Source organism: Camelina sativa, chromosome 3 (genome assembly GCF_030686135.1).
Source record: "Camelina sativa cultivar CO46 ecotype springtype chromosome 3, ASM3068613v1".
Lineage (NCBI taxonomy): Eukaryota > Viridiplantae > Streptophyta > Magnoliopsida > Brassicales > Brassicaceae > Camelina > Camelina sativa.
This window is the reverse complement of record NC_141882.1, coordinates 12,413,882-12,428,596: the sequence shown is the minus strand read 5'-3', so window position 1 is coordinate 12,428,596 and position 14,715 is coordinate 12,413,882. Positions and strand designations below refer to the sequence as shown.

Here is a 14,715-nt window from a genome sequence, read left to right as displayed (position 1 = left end):
ATTTGGTGCTTAAAAAACACAAAAGATCTACAATGACAATAAGAAGAAACATTCATTAACCGAAGCTATAAAAAACAAAAACAAAATTGTCATCATTTAACATCTATATAGAAACAGAGTGATTCATATCTTAAGAAAGCTCACAAAAACTATACACATTTGCTTGAGAAATAAACACATATCTATGGTGATTTATAATTAATTAATTGTTCTATCTAAATAATTAACATTAACTTATTCCTATATATTTTTTACCACTATATTATATACTATATACACAATCCCTAACCCTTTTTTCTTTAAAATGTTATTTTAATCAAAATTATTAACTTAATTAAGTATTAATATAACCATATGGTCTCTTGAAGTGTAAGACTAAAAAAGAGAAGACATGTACCTTGCGTGAAAAGAATAAGGGAGCTGGATCGTCTCCTCAAAATTCCAGGACTCATGGCTGAACGAATTTGGATTTATGAGAGACCAAAACATCAAGGAGTAGTTTGTCCCCTTTGCTACTGTATGTGGTTAGAAGTGGCGGTTTAAAAAATATTTGTCACTTGGTAGTGAGTAGTACGTAAACTGACCCATTCCATGGCGGGTGTTAAAGCTTCCACATAAATTTGATGGTGAAACCATTGGCTTTGCAATGTGTTATATTATATGGCTTGAAACATATACCAAAAAAAATCATATTAATGTAAGTGATAACTTGAAATGATACAGTATATGCAAATGCTAAAGAAAACAATTGGAGCGCTGCTAAGTTGATTAACCATGTCTCTCCCTTCTTCTATCTTTTGCATTTACCACTGATATGAAAAATTAAAGAACGTTAATAAGAAGTCCAAGGGCCTGAGAACGATCGAAATTAAGAGTCAGATTTATAATGGTTGGGATCATTTTCTCAAGCAAGGGAATGACCCCTGAAGTCAGCATCAACTCTTTGTTCCTGCAGTTCAATGAAACAAACAAAAGAGAGGAAACTGTGAGAAGGTTTGCACACGAAGAGCACTAGTTAACACAGGCAGCCCCTACATTGGCACAATGCTAAGGACTTTGATTGGTAACAAAGGAAAAAAAAGAGGATGAGCTATCTAACCTGTTATTGTTGACTGCTAAGTTAAAAAGAGCCATAGCTCCGGTTTCTTGTGCGGCTGCATTGTTTTCATGAACAGCTGATCCTAGAAACCGCGAAAACGCTTCGACAAACCCATTCCTTCATCATCTTTGTCCTTTTAACTTCCTTTGGCACGCAACATACGGTTTGGCAACTGGAAAGCGAGTAGTCTACAATCCAAAAATTACTCGAGCAATATAGCAGCAAAAGATGACAATAATAGCGGGAAAAGAAAAATCCAAGAAAGCCGAATACAGCAAGAACCAGAAAAATAAAACTGGCGTCCCATAAAAATAAATTACAAATGGTTTCCATATTGGTAGGTCATGGTTCTTGTGACGGTCTGGTCTGCCTCCATTCTAACTTTTCTTGCAACAGCCAAAAGCTGCAATTGGAAGGAAAAAAGAAAGACGAAAACAGACAGATGAGTTTGTCATTAAGACGCAAGAAAAAAAAAAATGGAGAGGAAAACACAGACTTATGAAGCTCTCTTCGATAAAATCAGATTTCACAGTTTTGTCTTTTACAAGTAAGGCATGAAAACTCAAAATTTGCTAATACATTCACCAACTCATACATGATTTTACAGAAGTAATGAACAACTATAACTCAGGAAAAAATAATATTCATGAGCTATATAGTAGGAGACTATGACATTGTTGCAAACAAAATGATAACATACTACACCGATAAGTTCTCAATCGCTACTAAACAAACCCAAAACTCAATGTTTCAAAATGACAAGCAAAACAAAAAACTCGAACTACTAATTGCTTGAATAGAACAAGGAATACAATGGAAACCTCAAATTCGGCTTAGCACTACCATAATTGTCTCCAAGACTAAGAATCACAAGTTCGAATCCTATAAGCTAGTATTCAAAAAAGCAGCTCATTTCAGCAGTAGAGAAATCAATCTGTTACTAAGCTACACCTAGCTCCAATCCTAACTTAACATCAACATAAAAAGAATGAAACTTTACCGGATTCCTTAACCGGTCATCAATGGAAGCAGCAAGAACGGTTCTAGAAGCATTCATCTCGCCCCATGTGTTCACTACGGTCGGAGTCCCTCTCTCTTTACCACGAGCTTCAGTCACTGCACATCAAATTGAAAAAGAAAAAAACCTATTAGGAAAAACAAAAACTTATATATAATTTTCAGCAAGTAAACAGAGAGAAAGAGGGAAGTGGGCACCTTTGATTAAGCCGAGAGAGTCAAAGGTTAAAGCACGGATCGGTGGGCAACCGAGATTCTCGGGAGGAATGATGCGAGGCATTTGATCGCCGCCGTAATTATTTACTCCGAGTTGCAGAGACACGACGACGGAGAAGAGAAGAGAAGAGAAACCCTTTTTAAAACCCTACGCCCCGTTTTTGGAAGTGTCTTCTAAACCGACCGCCAAATTAAATCATTATTATTGTGTACCTGAACCAGAAAAAGCGGTTTAGCTTTTTCTGGTTAACCTGAACCGGGCATGTTCGTTTGTGTTACACAAATTGTGTCTTGTTAAATTCCAATTTTTTTTTTTTTTTGTTAATTTAATGTAAGTGAGTAATTGGTGATTGTTTTCAAGGAAAATGATTGATAGTTATACTTATACCAAACATAATGAATCATATTAATAGGTAATGTTTTCAACTAAAATAATGGTGAGAGTAGATCAAGCAGTCCGAATTCACAATTATCTATTTAAGAAAAAACCTATATTACAAAAGTTTTACAAAAATCACTTATACGTAATCATGAAAATTATGGTTTCCCATCTTTAGAAGTTTTTTCATGCAAATAAGTGTTGATAACAACAAGTTTATCTGTGAGAATTCTACAAAAATGACAATGTGTAATGTATATAATAGTCTTACATCCGCGAGGAAAACTTTAATTGGTTGTTGCATCCAAAGAAAAAACCTGTCTGATTTTACCTAATCCATTTTAACCATTATGTTAAATGGATTAGCATAATATTGGAAAGTGAAAAAAAAATATATAATCAATATTTAACCAACTTTAGTTATGATTAATTTGGAAATAATTTCATATGCAATTAAGTGATTCACGTAATAAAAAAAATGAACGAATTAAAAATTAATAAATAAATAGTTGATTAAATTATTTTACCACACCATAACAACTTAGAGGATTGCAAATTGACACCACTCAAATCTCCTATAAATTAACATGTAAAACTATTAAAAAAAAATTCTTGATTTTGAAAATAGCAATGTTAGAATCTATGCAATAAGAACGTTATCATCTTTGAAAGTCACAACCACCTACAAATGTGTTACAAAGTTTATTCAAGTTCAAAATCACTCATTAGAAAAATTGTTTTACTTAATTATCTCTAAATGATTCATCAGGTACGAGAGTTTTGATAAAAACATGGATATAAATGAGTGTATTACCAAATCCGTTAATTAAAAAGAATGAACCGGGAGGATCGTTATTTTCGTCACCGTAACATCCTAAAATATTACCAACTTAAAAATACAAAAATTAAAGTTAATTTAGTACAAGTATCATCATCAATATTAAATTTACCAACAAACATATGTTATTCGATCGTTGTTCTAGTTAGGATCTTGTGTTATATGCCTCGTAAAGCGTTCTTCATCTTCTTCTTCTTCTTATTCAGTTCTTCTTCTTCTCACAATCATGAACACTTGGATCAATGGTTTCTGTGAAGATTTCCTCCATTGGCTCCCCTTTATTCTCTCCCCTCTTTTTCTTCAGCTCTTCTGCCGATTTACGAATTACTCTGAACTTTTTCAAATAACTGAACACAAGAGTTTCTATCTTTGAAGACCACTTAACGTCTTGCAGTTTCTGCTTGCCTCCGGATGCATTGACAGCGATCGTGGCAAGGTGGTGCTGGTATCTCTAAATATATTCAAATAAATGTTTGTGCGATTAATACAACTAGTAAAATTTCCAAGGTAAATCAAAATCTTTCACCTAAACCTAGTTTCTTTTTTTTTCGACAAAAACAAATTTCATTAAAATGAAAGAGTTATTACAAAGACACACAAACTTATTGTAACACAGTTATTACATACTCAAAGGTATGTGTCATACACTAAGAAAAATACAGCATAATGGATTTTGACGATGCTTTCCGTAGAGTAGCCTTATTCGCTAACCGATCTGAACATATTTCTTGAGAAAATTGTTACCTTTATTAGATGATTCATAAAATTTTAAAAGAGCACTTGGACGATGAATTCTATAATGCAATCCAAGATGGATCAGCAAATGAGCAAATGAAATCCCTTATCTAACTCACTGTACTAGATGAATCAGCAAACTATTTGGTGCTTAAAAAACACAAAAGATCTACAATGACAATAAGAAGAAACATTCATTAACCGAAGCTATAAAAAACAAAAACAAAATTGTCATCATTTAACATCTATATAGAAACAGAGTGATTCATATCTTAAGAAAGCTCACAAAAACTATACACATTTGCTTGAGAAATAAACACATATCTATGGTGATTTATAATTAATTAATTGTTCTATCTAAATAATTAACATTAACTTATTCCTATATATTTTTTACCACTATATTATATACTATATACACAATCCCTAACCCTTTTTTCTTTAAAATGTTATTTTAATCAAAATTATTAACTTAATTAAGTATTAATATAACCATATGGTCTCTTGAAGTGTAAGACTAAAAAAGAGAAGACATGTACCTTGCGTGAAAAGAATAAGGGAGCTGGATCGTCTCCTCAAAATTCCAGGACTCATGGCTGAACGAATTTGGATTTATGAGAGACCAAAACATCAAGGAGTAGTTTGTCCCCTTTGCTACTGTATGTGGTTAGAAGTGGCGGTTTAAAAAATATTTGTCACTTGGTAGTGAGTAGTACGTAAACTGACCCATTCCATGGCGGGTGTTAAAGCTTCCACATAAATTTGATGGTGAAACCATTGGCTTTGCAATGTGTTATATTATATGGCTTGAAACATATACCAAAAAAAATCATATTAATGTAAGTGATAACTTGAAATGATACAGTATATGCAAATGCTAAAGAAAACAATTGGAGCGCTGCTAAGTTGATTAACCATGTCTCTCCCTTCTTCTATCTTTTGCATTTACCACTGATATGAAAAATTAAAGAACGTTAATAAGAAGTCCAAGGGCCTGAGAACGATCGAAATTAAGAGTCAGATTTATAATGGTTGGGATCATTTTCTCAAGCAAGGGAATGACCCCTGAAGTCAGCATCAACTCTTTGTTCCTGCAGTTCAATGAAACAAACAAAAGAGAGGAAACTGTGAGAAGGTTTGCACACGAAGAGCACTAGTTAACACAGGCAGCCCCTACATTGGCACAATGCTAAGGACTTTGATTGGTAACAAAGGAAAAAAAAGAGGATGAGCTATCTAACCTGTTATTGTTGACTGCTAAGTTAAAAAGAGCCATAGCTCCGGTTTCTTGTGCGGCTGCATTGTTTTCATGAACAGCTGATCCTAGAAACCGCGAAAACGCTTCGACAAACCCATTCCTTCATCATCTTTGTCCTTTTAACTTCCTTTGGCACGCAACATACGGTTTGGCAACTGGAAAGCGAGTAGTCTACAATCCAAAAATTACTCGAGCAATATAGCAGCAAAAGATGACAATAATAGCGGGAAAAGAAAAATCCAAGAAAGCCGAATACAGCAAGAACCAGAAAAATAAAACTGGCGTCCCATAAAAATAAATTACAAATGGTTTCCATATTGGTAGGTCATGGTTCTTGTGACGGTCTGGTCTGCCTCCATTCTAACTTTTCTTGCAACAGCCAAAAGCTGCAATTGGAAGGAAAAAAGAAAGACGAAAACAGACAGATGAGTTTGTCATTAAGACGCAAGAAAAAAAAAAATGGAGAGGAAAACACAGACTTATGAAGCTCTCTTCGATAAAATCAGATTTCACAGTTTTGTCTTTTACAAGTAAGGCATGAAAACTCAAAATTTGCTAATACATTCACCAACTCATACATGATTTTACAGAAGTAATGAACAACTATAACTCAGGAAAAAATAATATTCATGAGCTATATAGTAGGAGACTATGACATTGTTGCAAACAAAATGATAACATACTACACCGATAAGTTCTCAATCGCTACTAAACAAACCCAAAACTCAATGTTTCAAAATGACAAGCAAAACAAAAAACTCGAACTACTAATTGCTTGAATAGAACAAGGAATACAATGGAAACCTCAAATTCGGCTTAGCACTACCATAATTGTCTCCAAGACTAAGAATCACAAGTTCGAATCCTATAAGCTAGTATTCAAAAAAGCAGCTCATTTCAGCAGTAGAGAAATCAATCTGTTACTAAGCTACACCTAGCTCCAATCCTAACTTAACATCAACATAAAAAGAATGAAACTTTACCGGATTCCTTAACCGGTCATCAATGGAAGCAGCAAGAACGGTTCTAGAAGCATTCATCTCGCCCCATGTGTTCACTACGGTCGGAGTCCCTCTCTCTTTACCACGAGCTTCAGTCACTGCACATCAAATTGAAAAAGAAAAAAACCTATTAGGAAAAACAAAAACTTATATATAATTTTCAGCAAGTAAACAGAGAGAAAGAGGGAAGTGGGCACCTTTGATTAAGCCGAGAGAGTCAAAGGTTAAAGCACGGATCGGTGGGCAACCGAGATTCTCGGGAGGAATGATGCGAGGCATTTGATCGCCGCCGTAATTATTTACTCCGAGTTGCAGAGACACGACGACGGAGAAGAGAAGAGAAGAGAAACCCTTTTTAAAACCCTACGCCCCGTTTTTGGAAGTGTCTTCTAAACCGACCGCCAAATTAAATCATTATTATTGTGTACCTGAACCAGAAAAAGCGGTTTAGCTTTTTCTGGTTAACCTGAACCGGGCATGTTCGTTTGTGTTACACAAATTGTGTCTTGTTAAATTCCAATTTTTTTTTTTTTTTGTTAATTTAATGTAAGTGAGTAATTGGTGATTGTTTTCAAGGAAAATGATTGATAGTTATACTTATACCAAACATAATGAATCATATTAATAGGTAATGTTTTCAACTAAAATAATGGTGAGAGTAGATCAAGCAGTCCGAATTCACAATTATCTATTTAAGAAAAAACCTATATTACAAAAGTTTTACAAAAATCACTTATACGTAATCATGAAAATTATGGTTTCCCATCTTTAGAAGTTTTTTCATGCAAATAAGTGTTGATAACAACAAGTTTATCTGTGAGAATTCTACAAAAATGACAATGTGTAATGTATATAATAGTCTTACATCCGCGAGGAAAACTTTAATTGGTTGTTGCATCCAAAGAAAAAACCTGTCTGATTTTACCTAATCCATTTTAACCATTATGTTAAATGGATTAGCATAATATTGGAAAGTGAAAAAAAAATATATAATCAATATTTAACCAACTTTAGTTATGATTAATTTGGAAATAATTTCATATGCAATTAAGTGATTCACGTAATAAAAAAAATGAACGAATTAAAAATTAATAAATAAATAGTTGATTAAATTATTTTACCACACCATAACAACTTAGAGGATTGCAAATTGACACCACTCAAATCTCCTATAAATTAACATGTAAAACTATTAAAAAAAAATTCTTGATTTTGAAAATAGCAATGTTAGAATCTATGCAATAAGAACGTTATCATCTTTGAAAGTCACAACCACCTACAAATGTGTTACAAAGTTTATTCAAGTTCAAAATCACTCATTAGAAAAATTGTTTTACTTAATTATCTCTAAATGATTCATCAGGTACGAGAGTTTTGATAAAAACATGGATATAAATGAGTGTATTACCAAATCCGTTAATTAAAAAGAATGAACCGGGAGGATCGTTATTTTCGTCACCGTAACATCCTAAAATATTACCAACTTAAAAATACAAAAATTAAAGTTAATTTAGTACAAGTATCATCATCAATATTAAATTTACCAACAAACATATGTTATTCGATCGTTGTTCTAGTTAGGATCTTGTGTTATATGCCTCGTAAAGCGTTCTTCATCTTCTTCTTCTTCTTATTCAGTTCTTCTTCTTCTCACAATCATGAACACTTGGATCAATGGTTTCTGTGAAGATTTCCTCCATTGGCTCCCCTTTATTCTCTCCCCTCTTTTTCTTCAGCTCTTCTGCCGATTTACGAATTACTCTGAACTTTTTCAAATAACTGAACACAAGAGTTTCTATCTTTGAAGACCACTTAACGTCTTGCAGTTTCTGCTTGCCTCCGGATGCATTGACAGCGATCGTGGCAAGGTGGTGCTGGTATCTCTAAATATATTCAAATAAATGTTTGTGCGATTAATACAACTAGTAAAATTTCCAAGGTAAATCAAAATCTTTCACCTAAACCTAGTTTCTTTTTTTTTCGACAAAAACAAATTTCATTAAAATGAAAGAGTTATTACAAAGACACACAAACTTATTGTAACACAGTTATTACATACTCAAAGGTATGTGTCATACACTAAGAAAAATACAGCATAATGGATTTTGACGATGCTTTCCGTAGAGTAGCCTTATTCGCTAACCGATCTGAACATATTTCTTGAGAAAATTGTTACCTTTATTAGATGATTCATAAAATTTTAAAAGAGCACTTGGACGATGAATTCTATAATGCAATCCAAGATGGATCAGCAAATGAGCAAATGAAATCCCTTATCTAACTCACTGTACTAGATGAATCAGCAAACTATTTGGTGCTTAAAAAACACAAAAGATCTACAATGACAATAAGAAGAAACATTCATTAACCGAAGCTATAAAAAACAAAAACAAAATTGTCATCATTTAACATCTATATAGAAACAGAGTGATTCATATCTTAAGAAAGCTCACAAAAACTATACACATTTGCTTGAGAAATAAACACATATCTATGGTGATTTATAATTAATTAATTGTTCTATCTAAATAATTAACATTAACTTATTCCTATATATTTTTTACCACTATATTATATACTATATACACAATCCCTAACCCTTTTTTCTTTAAAATGTTATTTTAATCAAAATTATTAACTTAATTAAGTATTAATATAACCATATGGTCTCTTGAAGTGTAAGACTAAAAAAGAGAAGACATGTACCTTGCGTGAAAAGAATAAGGGAGCTGGATCGTCTCCTCAAAATTCCAGGACTCATGGCTGAACGAATTTGGATTTATGAGAGACCAAAACATCAAGGAGTAGTTTGTCCCCTTTGCTACTGTATGTGGTTAGAAGTGGCGGTTTAAAAAATATTTGTCACTTGGTAGTGAGTAGTACGTAAACTGACCCATTCCATGGCGGGTGTTAAAGCTTCCACATAAATTTGATGGTGAAACCATTGGCTTTGCAATGTGTTATATTATATGGCTTGAAACATATACCAAAAAAAATCATATTAATGTAAGTGATAACTTGAAATGATACAGTATATGCAAATGCTAAAGAAAACAATTGGAGCGCTGCTAAGTTGATTAACCATGTCTCTCCCTTCTTCTATCTTTTGCATTTACCACTGATATGAAAAATTAAAGAACGTTAATAAGAAGTCCAAGGGCCTGAGAACGATCGAAATTAAGAGTCAGATTTATAATGGTTGGGATCATTTTCTCAAGCAAGGGAATGACCCCTGAAGTCAGCATCAACTCTTTGTTCCTGCAGTTCAATGAAACAAACAAAAGAGAGGAAACTGTGAGAAGGTTTGCACACGAAGAGCACTAGTTAACACAGGCAGCCCCTACATTGGCACAATGCTAAGGACTTTGATTGGTAACAAAGGAAAAAAAAGAGGATGAGCTATCTAACCTGTTATTGTTGACTGCTAAGTTAAAAAGAGCCATAGCTCCGGTTTCTTGTGCGGCTGCATTGTTTTCATGAACAGCTGATCCTAGAAACCGCGAAAACGCTTCGACAAACCCATTCCTTCATCATCTTTGTCCTTTTAACTTCCTTTGGCACGCAACATACGGTTTGGCAACTGGAAAGCGAGTAGTCTACAATCCAAAAATTACTCGAGCAATATAGCAGCAAAAGATGACAATAATAGCGGGAAAAGAAAAATCCAAGAAAGCCGAATACAGCAAGAACCAGAAAAATAAAACTGGCGTCCCATAAAAATAAATTACAAATGGTTTCCATATTGGTAGGTCATGGTTCTTGTGACGGTCTGGTCTGCCTCCATTCTAACTTCGTACTCAGTGTCGTAAACAGAATATCCGGAGGTGGTAGGAGTGAAGACTAAATCGTAGGATTTGGTATGGAGATCAACTAGCACAGCTGATTCCAAGTAGTAACGACCATGAATCAGTAACTTATTCTTCTCAAGAATTGCTATAGGGTAAGTCGGGACAAAAGGGGTGCTGAAACAAGGAGTAGCTTCGGCGAGATCAATGGAACACATGTTCTTCCATGTCCCTGAAGAAGAAGAGAAGGACCATATCTTTTGGGTATGCCATGTTTTCTCGGACATACACAAGCGGTTATCTAGGATGCACAAGACGACGCTGAAAGAGTCAGGTATGCAAGTGTCTAAGGGAGGTTCAGAATCAGAGATGACTTTGAAAGTTTCAGTGTGAAGATCTAAAGACAATACATTAAAGGCAATGAGAGAAAAACAGTCGGTGATCCAATAAAGTGAGCCATCTAAATACACTGGCCTCTGGTTAGGGCGAATCAGATAAGGAGAGGAAGGGGCAAGGTATCTCCAAGAGTTGGTGCTAATATCGAAAACTTCACAAGTGGTAAAGGCTGCCGTCTTTGTCTAGGTCGAAGTCAGATGAATTATATAACCAAACTGCTTTGTAAGTGCCCCTGATAATGTCTTTACCAAACCCAAGCATACAAGTTGGGGGGGGAAGCTTCTCCTTTATTAACAACCCTGTCGATGATGAGCTGTTCGACGCAGGACAAAGGAAGAGTCCGATGCCATTGAGTGGCGGGATTCACCACGACACTGAGTACGAAGTTAGAATGGAGGCAGACCAGACCGTCACAAGAACCATGGCAAATCATGCGTTGGGTAAAAGGGAGGGAGACCTTACGGAGTATGGAAGAAGAAGATCCCAAGACAATGTCAGGTTCATCAGCACCATAAACAATTTGAGTTCGATCATTAAGATCATTTAAGGACACGAAAAGGACATCAGGGCCTCGTGACAGCGTACGACGGACGAACTGTCTTTTCTTGAAACGTTGGGAACAGAATGTTATTCTCCACTCCTTGGACACTAACCTGAATCTCATCAGAGATTTCACGGGAAGTCTCTCCAGTATGAGCTCTACAACATCGTGTGGAAGCGATTCCACACTAGTAGTAGTAGCGGTAGGGCGATGCCTTTTCAATACCATCCTCGAGCCATGTCTTTGTCGTCTTTTCAACATTGTGTCTCGTCCTCTGTCTGTCTCTAATCAATTGATCAAGAGAGATAATAAGATCCTGAGGCTTCTTTTATAAACACACCAGTTGAGGAGGATCTACGAATCGAGCTATGAATTGGAACAATGGAAAACTTCCATAAAAAGAAAAAGTAAATTTCAACACTTTCTCTTTATGAAAAATTCACGTCAGACTTGAGAGATCCTTATAAATTATAATCAATGATAATAAATTCATATTTCTAAAGACAAAAAAACACACAACTCTGAAACTGAACATGAAAAGAAATGAGCGTTGAACCATTCTACAATCGGAGCTGAATCTTGAGAACTAGAAGAATTAAGTTTGGTGAAGCATCAGGGTAAAAAACAAAACAAAAATATGATCAGTATGTGAAAATCCCAGGATTTTAACAAATTCTTGATTCTTGAACAACTAATGGAGAAAAATCTGTTGGTTAATCAATAAGTGTGTACCCAAAGGATCTCTTAAATTTTGTCTATTGAACCTTCGAGTGGACACAGCTAGAAGAGGAAAGCTACTTTTTAGGCTTTCAAATTTCTCACTAGTCTCTTAGCAAAATTGACCCTTTTATACTGACTATATAAACAATCAGAACCCAAAGAAGCCAAGCTCGCTGGCTTTTTCCTTCTCAAAGGTTTCAAAATACTGATATATGATTGTCACCGCCAGCAAGATTCCAGTCCCTGACCCAATCGCTCCCATGAAATCAGCCAAAACAGTGAGCGCACCGATGCATACTCCTCCAAATGCAGCTGCTGTTGGGATGTACCGGTTCAGCTCCTTCTGCAAGTTAGACTCTCTGTGTCCCGGCATCACCATTTGTTGTTCCTAATCATTTTATAGAGAATTTCAAGCATGTGAGGATCAATGTCTGAATGTTTTAATTACTTTAGCAATGGATGACGGTTTCGGGATTACCTTGAGCTGCTTAGCTACATCTCTAGCGGAAGATCCGGAGACTTCAATCCATGTCTTTGAGAACAGGGCACAAGCAGTGAGCATGAAGACGATATAGAACAGAGCATGGAATGGATGAGCAGCCATCTCGGCAAAACTGTAACCATGGAAAACAAATATTCAGAGAACTGAAAATAAACGATCGTTATATCGATGGGGACACACTACTTGTCAGTTACCTTGCTGGAGCTGTGATCAAGTATGCAAGACCACTAACTGGTATAGATTGTCCACTGTACTCTGATTCTTTCCACTGTCCCAATAGGTTTACAAAGAAATTTCCACTGAACTTCCTGTAGAGAAGCTGTCGACATGGAGATACAAATTGTCAAATTTAAGTTCCCAGCTCTATAGTCACTTAATTAATGAGGAAAGAAAAAGAATACACAAGTACCTGAGAGATGAAGTAGAGGTTTGAGACAAGAGCAGATTGGAGAATGATTGGCATGTTAGAGGTGTAGAACAGCTTGATCGGGTAAGAACCCTGTTGGCCACGAGCACTCTTAGACCTCACGGGCAACACAACACGGAAGCCTTGGAAGTAGATAACAATCAGGAAGATCAAGACTGTTGCAAGCAAGTTGGTAACATTCGGAAGGTTTTGCCGGTAAAAAGCTTGTCTGAGCGCAGCAACCTTATTGGACTTAGTTATCAGCATATGGAACAAGGCAATCACAGCGCCTTCAAACTCAGCTCCACGACCAGTGTTGATTGTTGTGGGGCTAAATGCTTTCCAGATAATGCTTTCACTGTTATCACCACAATATCAACTCATTAATACTATCTTGCCTTAAAAGACGAAAACTTTGATGTGAAGATGAGCTATTTATAAACATACCAGATATTGGTTGCTATGAAAAGGGAGATCCCGGAGCCAAGACCATACCCCTTCTGAAGAAGCTCGTCAAGACAGATAACGATAATTCCGGCAAAGAAAAGCTGGAGGATGATCAAAATAGCATTTCCAACACCAAGCTGACCAACAGGACCATACATTCCAGAAAGAACATAAGCAACAGCTTCACCAATAGCAATCAGAATCCCAAGAAGCTTCTGAGCACCATTCCTACAAAAACACACAACAACACATAAGACAAACGATTCACGACTCATTCAAGAAAATTACCCCATAAGGGAAAACAAAACACTTACAAGAGAGCACGATCCTCACGGACATTGTTGTCAACCTCAATAATCTTAGACCCAGCTAAGAGCTGCATCACTAACCCAGATGTGACAATAGGAGTAATACCAAGCTCCATAACGGTTCCACGGTTGGAAGCAAGAATGACACGCATCCAATAGAAAGGATCAGCACCGGTGGTAGAGTGAATACCATAGAGAGGAAGCTGACTGCAGACAAGGAAGATGAAGAGAGAGATGACAGTGTATATCACTTTCTCTCTGAATGGTATCTTCCTGTCAGCACTCTGTACCTCTGGTAGAAATGCCAAGAATGGCCTCACCAAATGCAATACTCTAAATCCTCCTCCCATTGGTCAAAAAGTTTTATATATGTTTCTGCAAAATTGAGAACCCAAAATTTGAGATTATGTTCAGTGTTCATTCATGCAACATCGCATCATGGATAATCTTTAAAAAAAAAAAAAACAATAACAACAACAACAACACTAGCTAATTGTATTCTTGTTAATTCAACATTCAAAAACTCAGATCTACCAAGAAATCACAGATCCGGATTGCGAGATTTGTAAACGAAGGAATCACAGATCTAATAGAAAACGAGAAATGGATTTCGAAATCAAAAACTGGGATAAAGAGGAGAATTGTGTAAGAAGCTTTTACCTCTCTGCGAAGAAGAAGCGGATTCAAGTTTCGTTTTTTGGGATGTTCGCTCGCTCTTCAGCTGACGTTGGAGCTTTTTGTAAACAAGTTACACAAAACTATACATGTCATCGAACCAATAATAATGATACACGTGGCATGTACGTTCATTTCTGATTTTTTAGTGATGACAATATTACTTTTAAATTATTATAAGCAGATTGACTAAATAGTAAATAGAGTTTGATTAGTGTAATCTGCTTAAAATTGCTCCAACACTTGTTTTTTTTTTTTTTAAATGATCATTAATTTAGAGTAAACAAATTTGTATTTTGTCCGAATAATTTAGTATTTTATAATGTAATTTTTATTTTACTAATTTTTTTTTTAATAACTCGAGGTAAATCTTCAGACCTATGGAAAGATCC

General features: G+C 35.4%; 3 protein-coding genes, 1 long non-coding RNA gene and 1 pseudogene across 5 annotated transcripts; all 5 read right to left on the bottom strand.

The window, feature by feature from the left end:
• Positions 1–619: 619 nt before the first annotated feature.
• Positions 620–2,500, bottom strand: LOC147946840 (uncharacterized). The gene is made up of 5 exons (XM_087503375.1): positions 2,315–2,500; positions 2,100–2,215; positions 1,420–1,502; positions 1,100–1,287; positions 620–949 (listed from the first exon to the last, which is right to left on the bottom strand). The coding sequence occupies exons 1-4, from the start codon at positions 2,394–2,396 to the stop codon at positions 1,236–1,238; spliced, it is 333 nt and encodes a 110-aa protein (XP_087359501.1). The 5' UTR covers positions 2,397–2,500; the 3' UTR covers positions 620–949; positions 1,100–1,235.
• Positions 2,501–5,045: 2,545 nt separating this feature from the next.
• On the bottom strand, positions 5,046–6,926 carry LOC147946839 (uncharacterized). The gene is made up of 5 exons (XM_087503374.1): positions 6,741–6,926; positions 6,526–6,641; positions 5,846–5,928; positions 5,526–5,713; positions 5,046–5,375 (listed from the first exon to the last, which is right to left on the bottom strand). The coding sequence occupies exons 1-4, from the start codon at positions 6,820–6,822 to the stop codon at positions 5,662–5,664; spliced, it is 333 nt and encodes a 110-aa protein (XP_087359500.1). The 5' UTR covers positions 6,823–6,926; the 3' UTR covers positions 5,046–5,375; positions 5,526–5,661.
• Positions 6,927–9,471: 2,545 nt separating this feature from the next.
• On the bottom strand, positions 9,472–10,328 carry LOC104776967 (uncharacterized). 2 transcript variants are annotated; one of them, XR_015586945.1, is made up of 3 exons: positions 10,272–10,328; positions 9,952–10,139; positions 9,472–9,801 (listed from the first exon to the last, which is right to left on the bottom strand). It is a non-coding gene; the product is annotated as an uncharacterized LOC104776967 (long non-coding RNA). The 2 variants fall into 2 exon arrangements; XR_766195.3 differs by having other exon boundaries at positions 9,952–10,328.
• A 2-nt stretch (positions 10,329–10,330) lies between these two features.
• On the bottom strand, positions 10,331–11,633 carry LOC147946838 (F-box protein At1g11270 pseudogene; annotated as a pseudogene).
• A 295-nt stretch (positions 11,634–11,928) lies between these two features.
• Positions 11,929–14,462, bottom strand: LOC104776966 (uncharacterized). The gene is made up of 7 exons (XM_010501145.2): positions 14,309–14,462; positions 13,655–14,023; positions 13,341–13,568; positions 12,897–13,251; positions 12,682–12,806; positions 12,464–12,599; positions 11,929–12,373 (listed from the first exon to the last, which is right to left on the bottom strand). Exons 2-7 carry the CDS (start codon positions 13,996–13,998, stop codon positions 12,134–12,136), a joined length of 1,428 nt encoding a protein of 475 aa, XP_010499447.1. The 5' UTR covers positions 13,999–14,023; positions 14,309–14,462; the 3' UTR covers positions 11,929–12,133.
• Between the last annotated feature and the right edge of the window lie 253 nt (positions 14,463–14,715).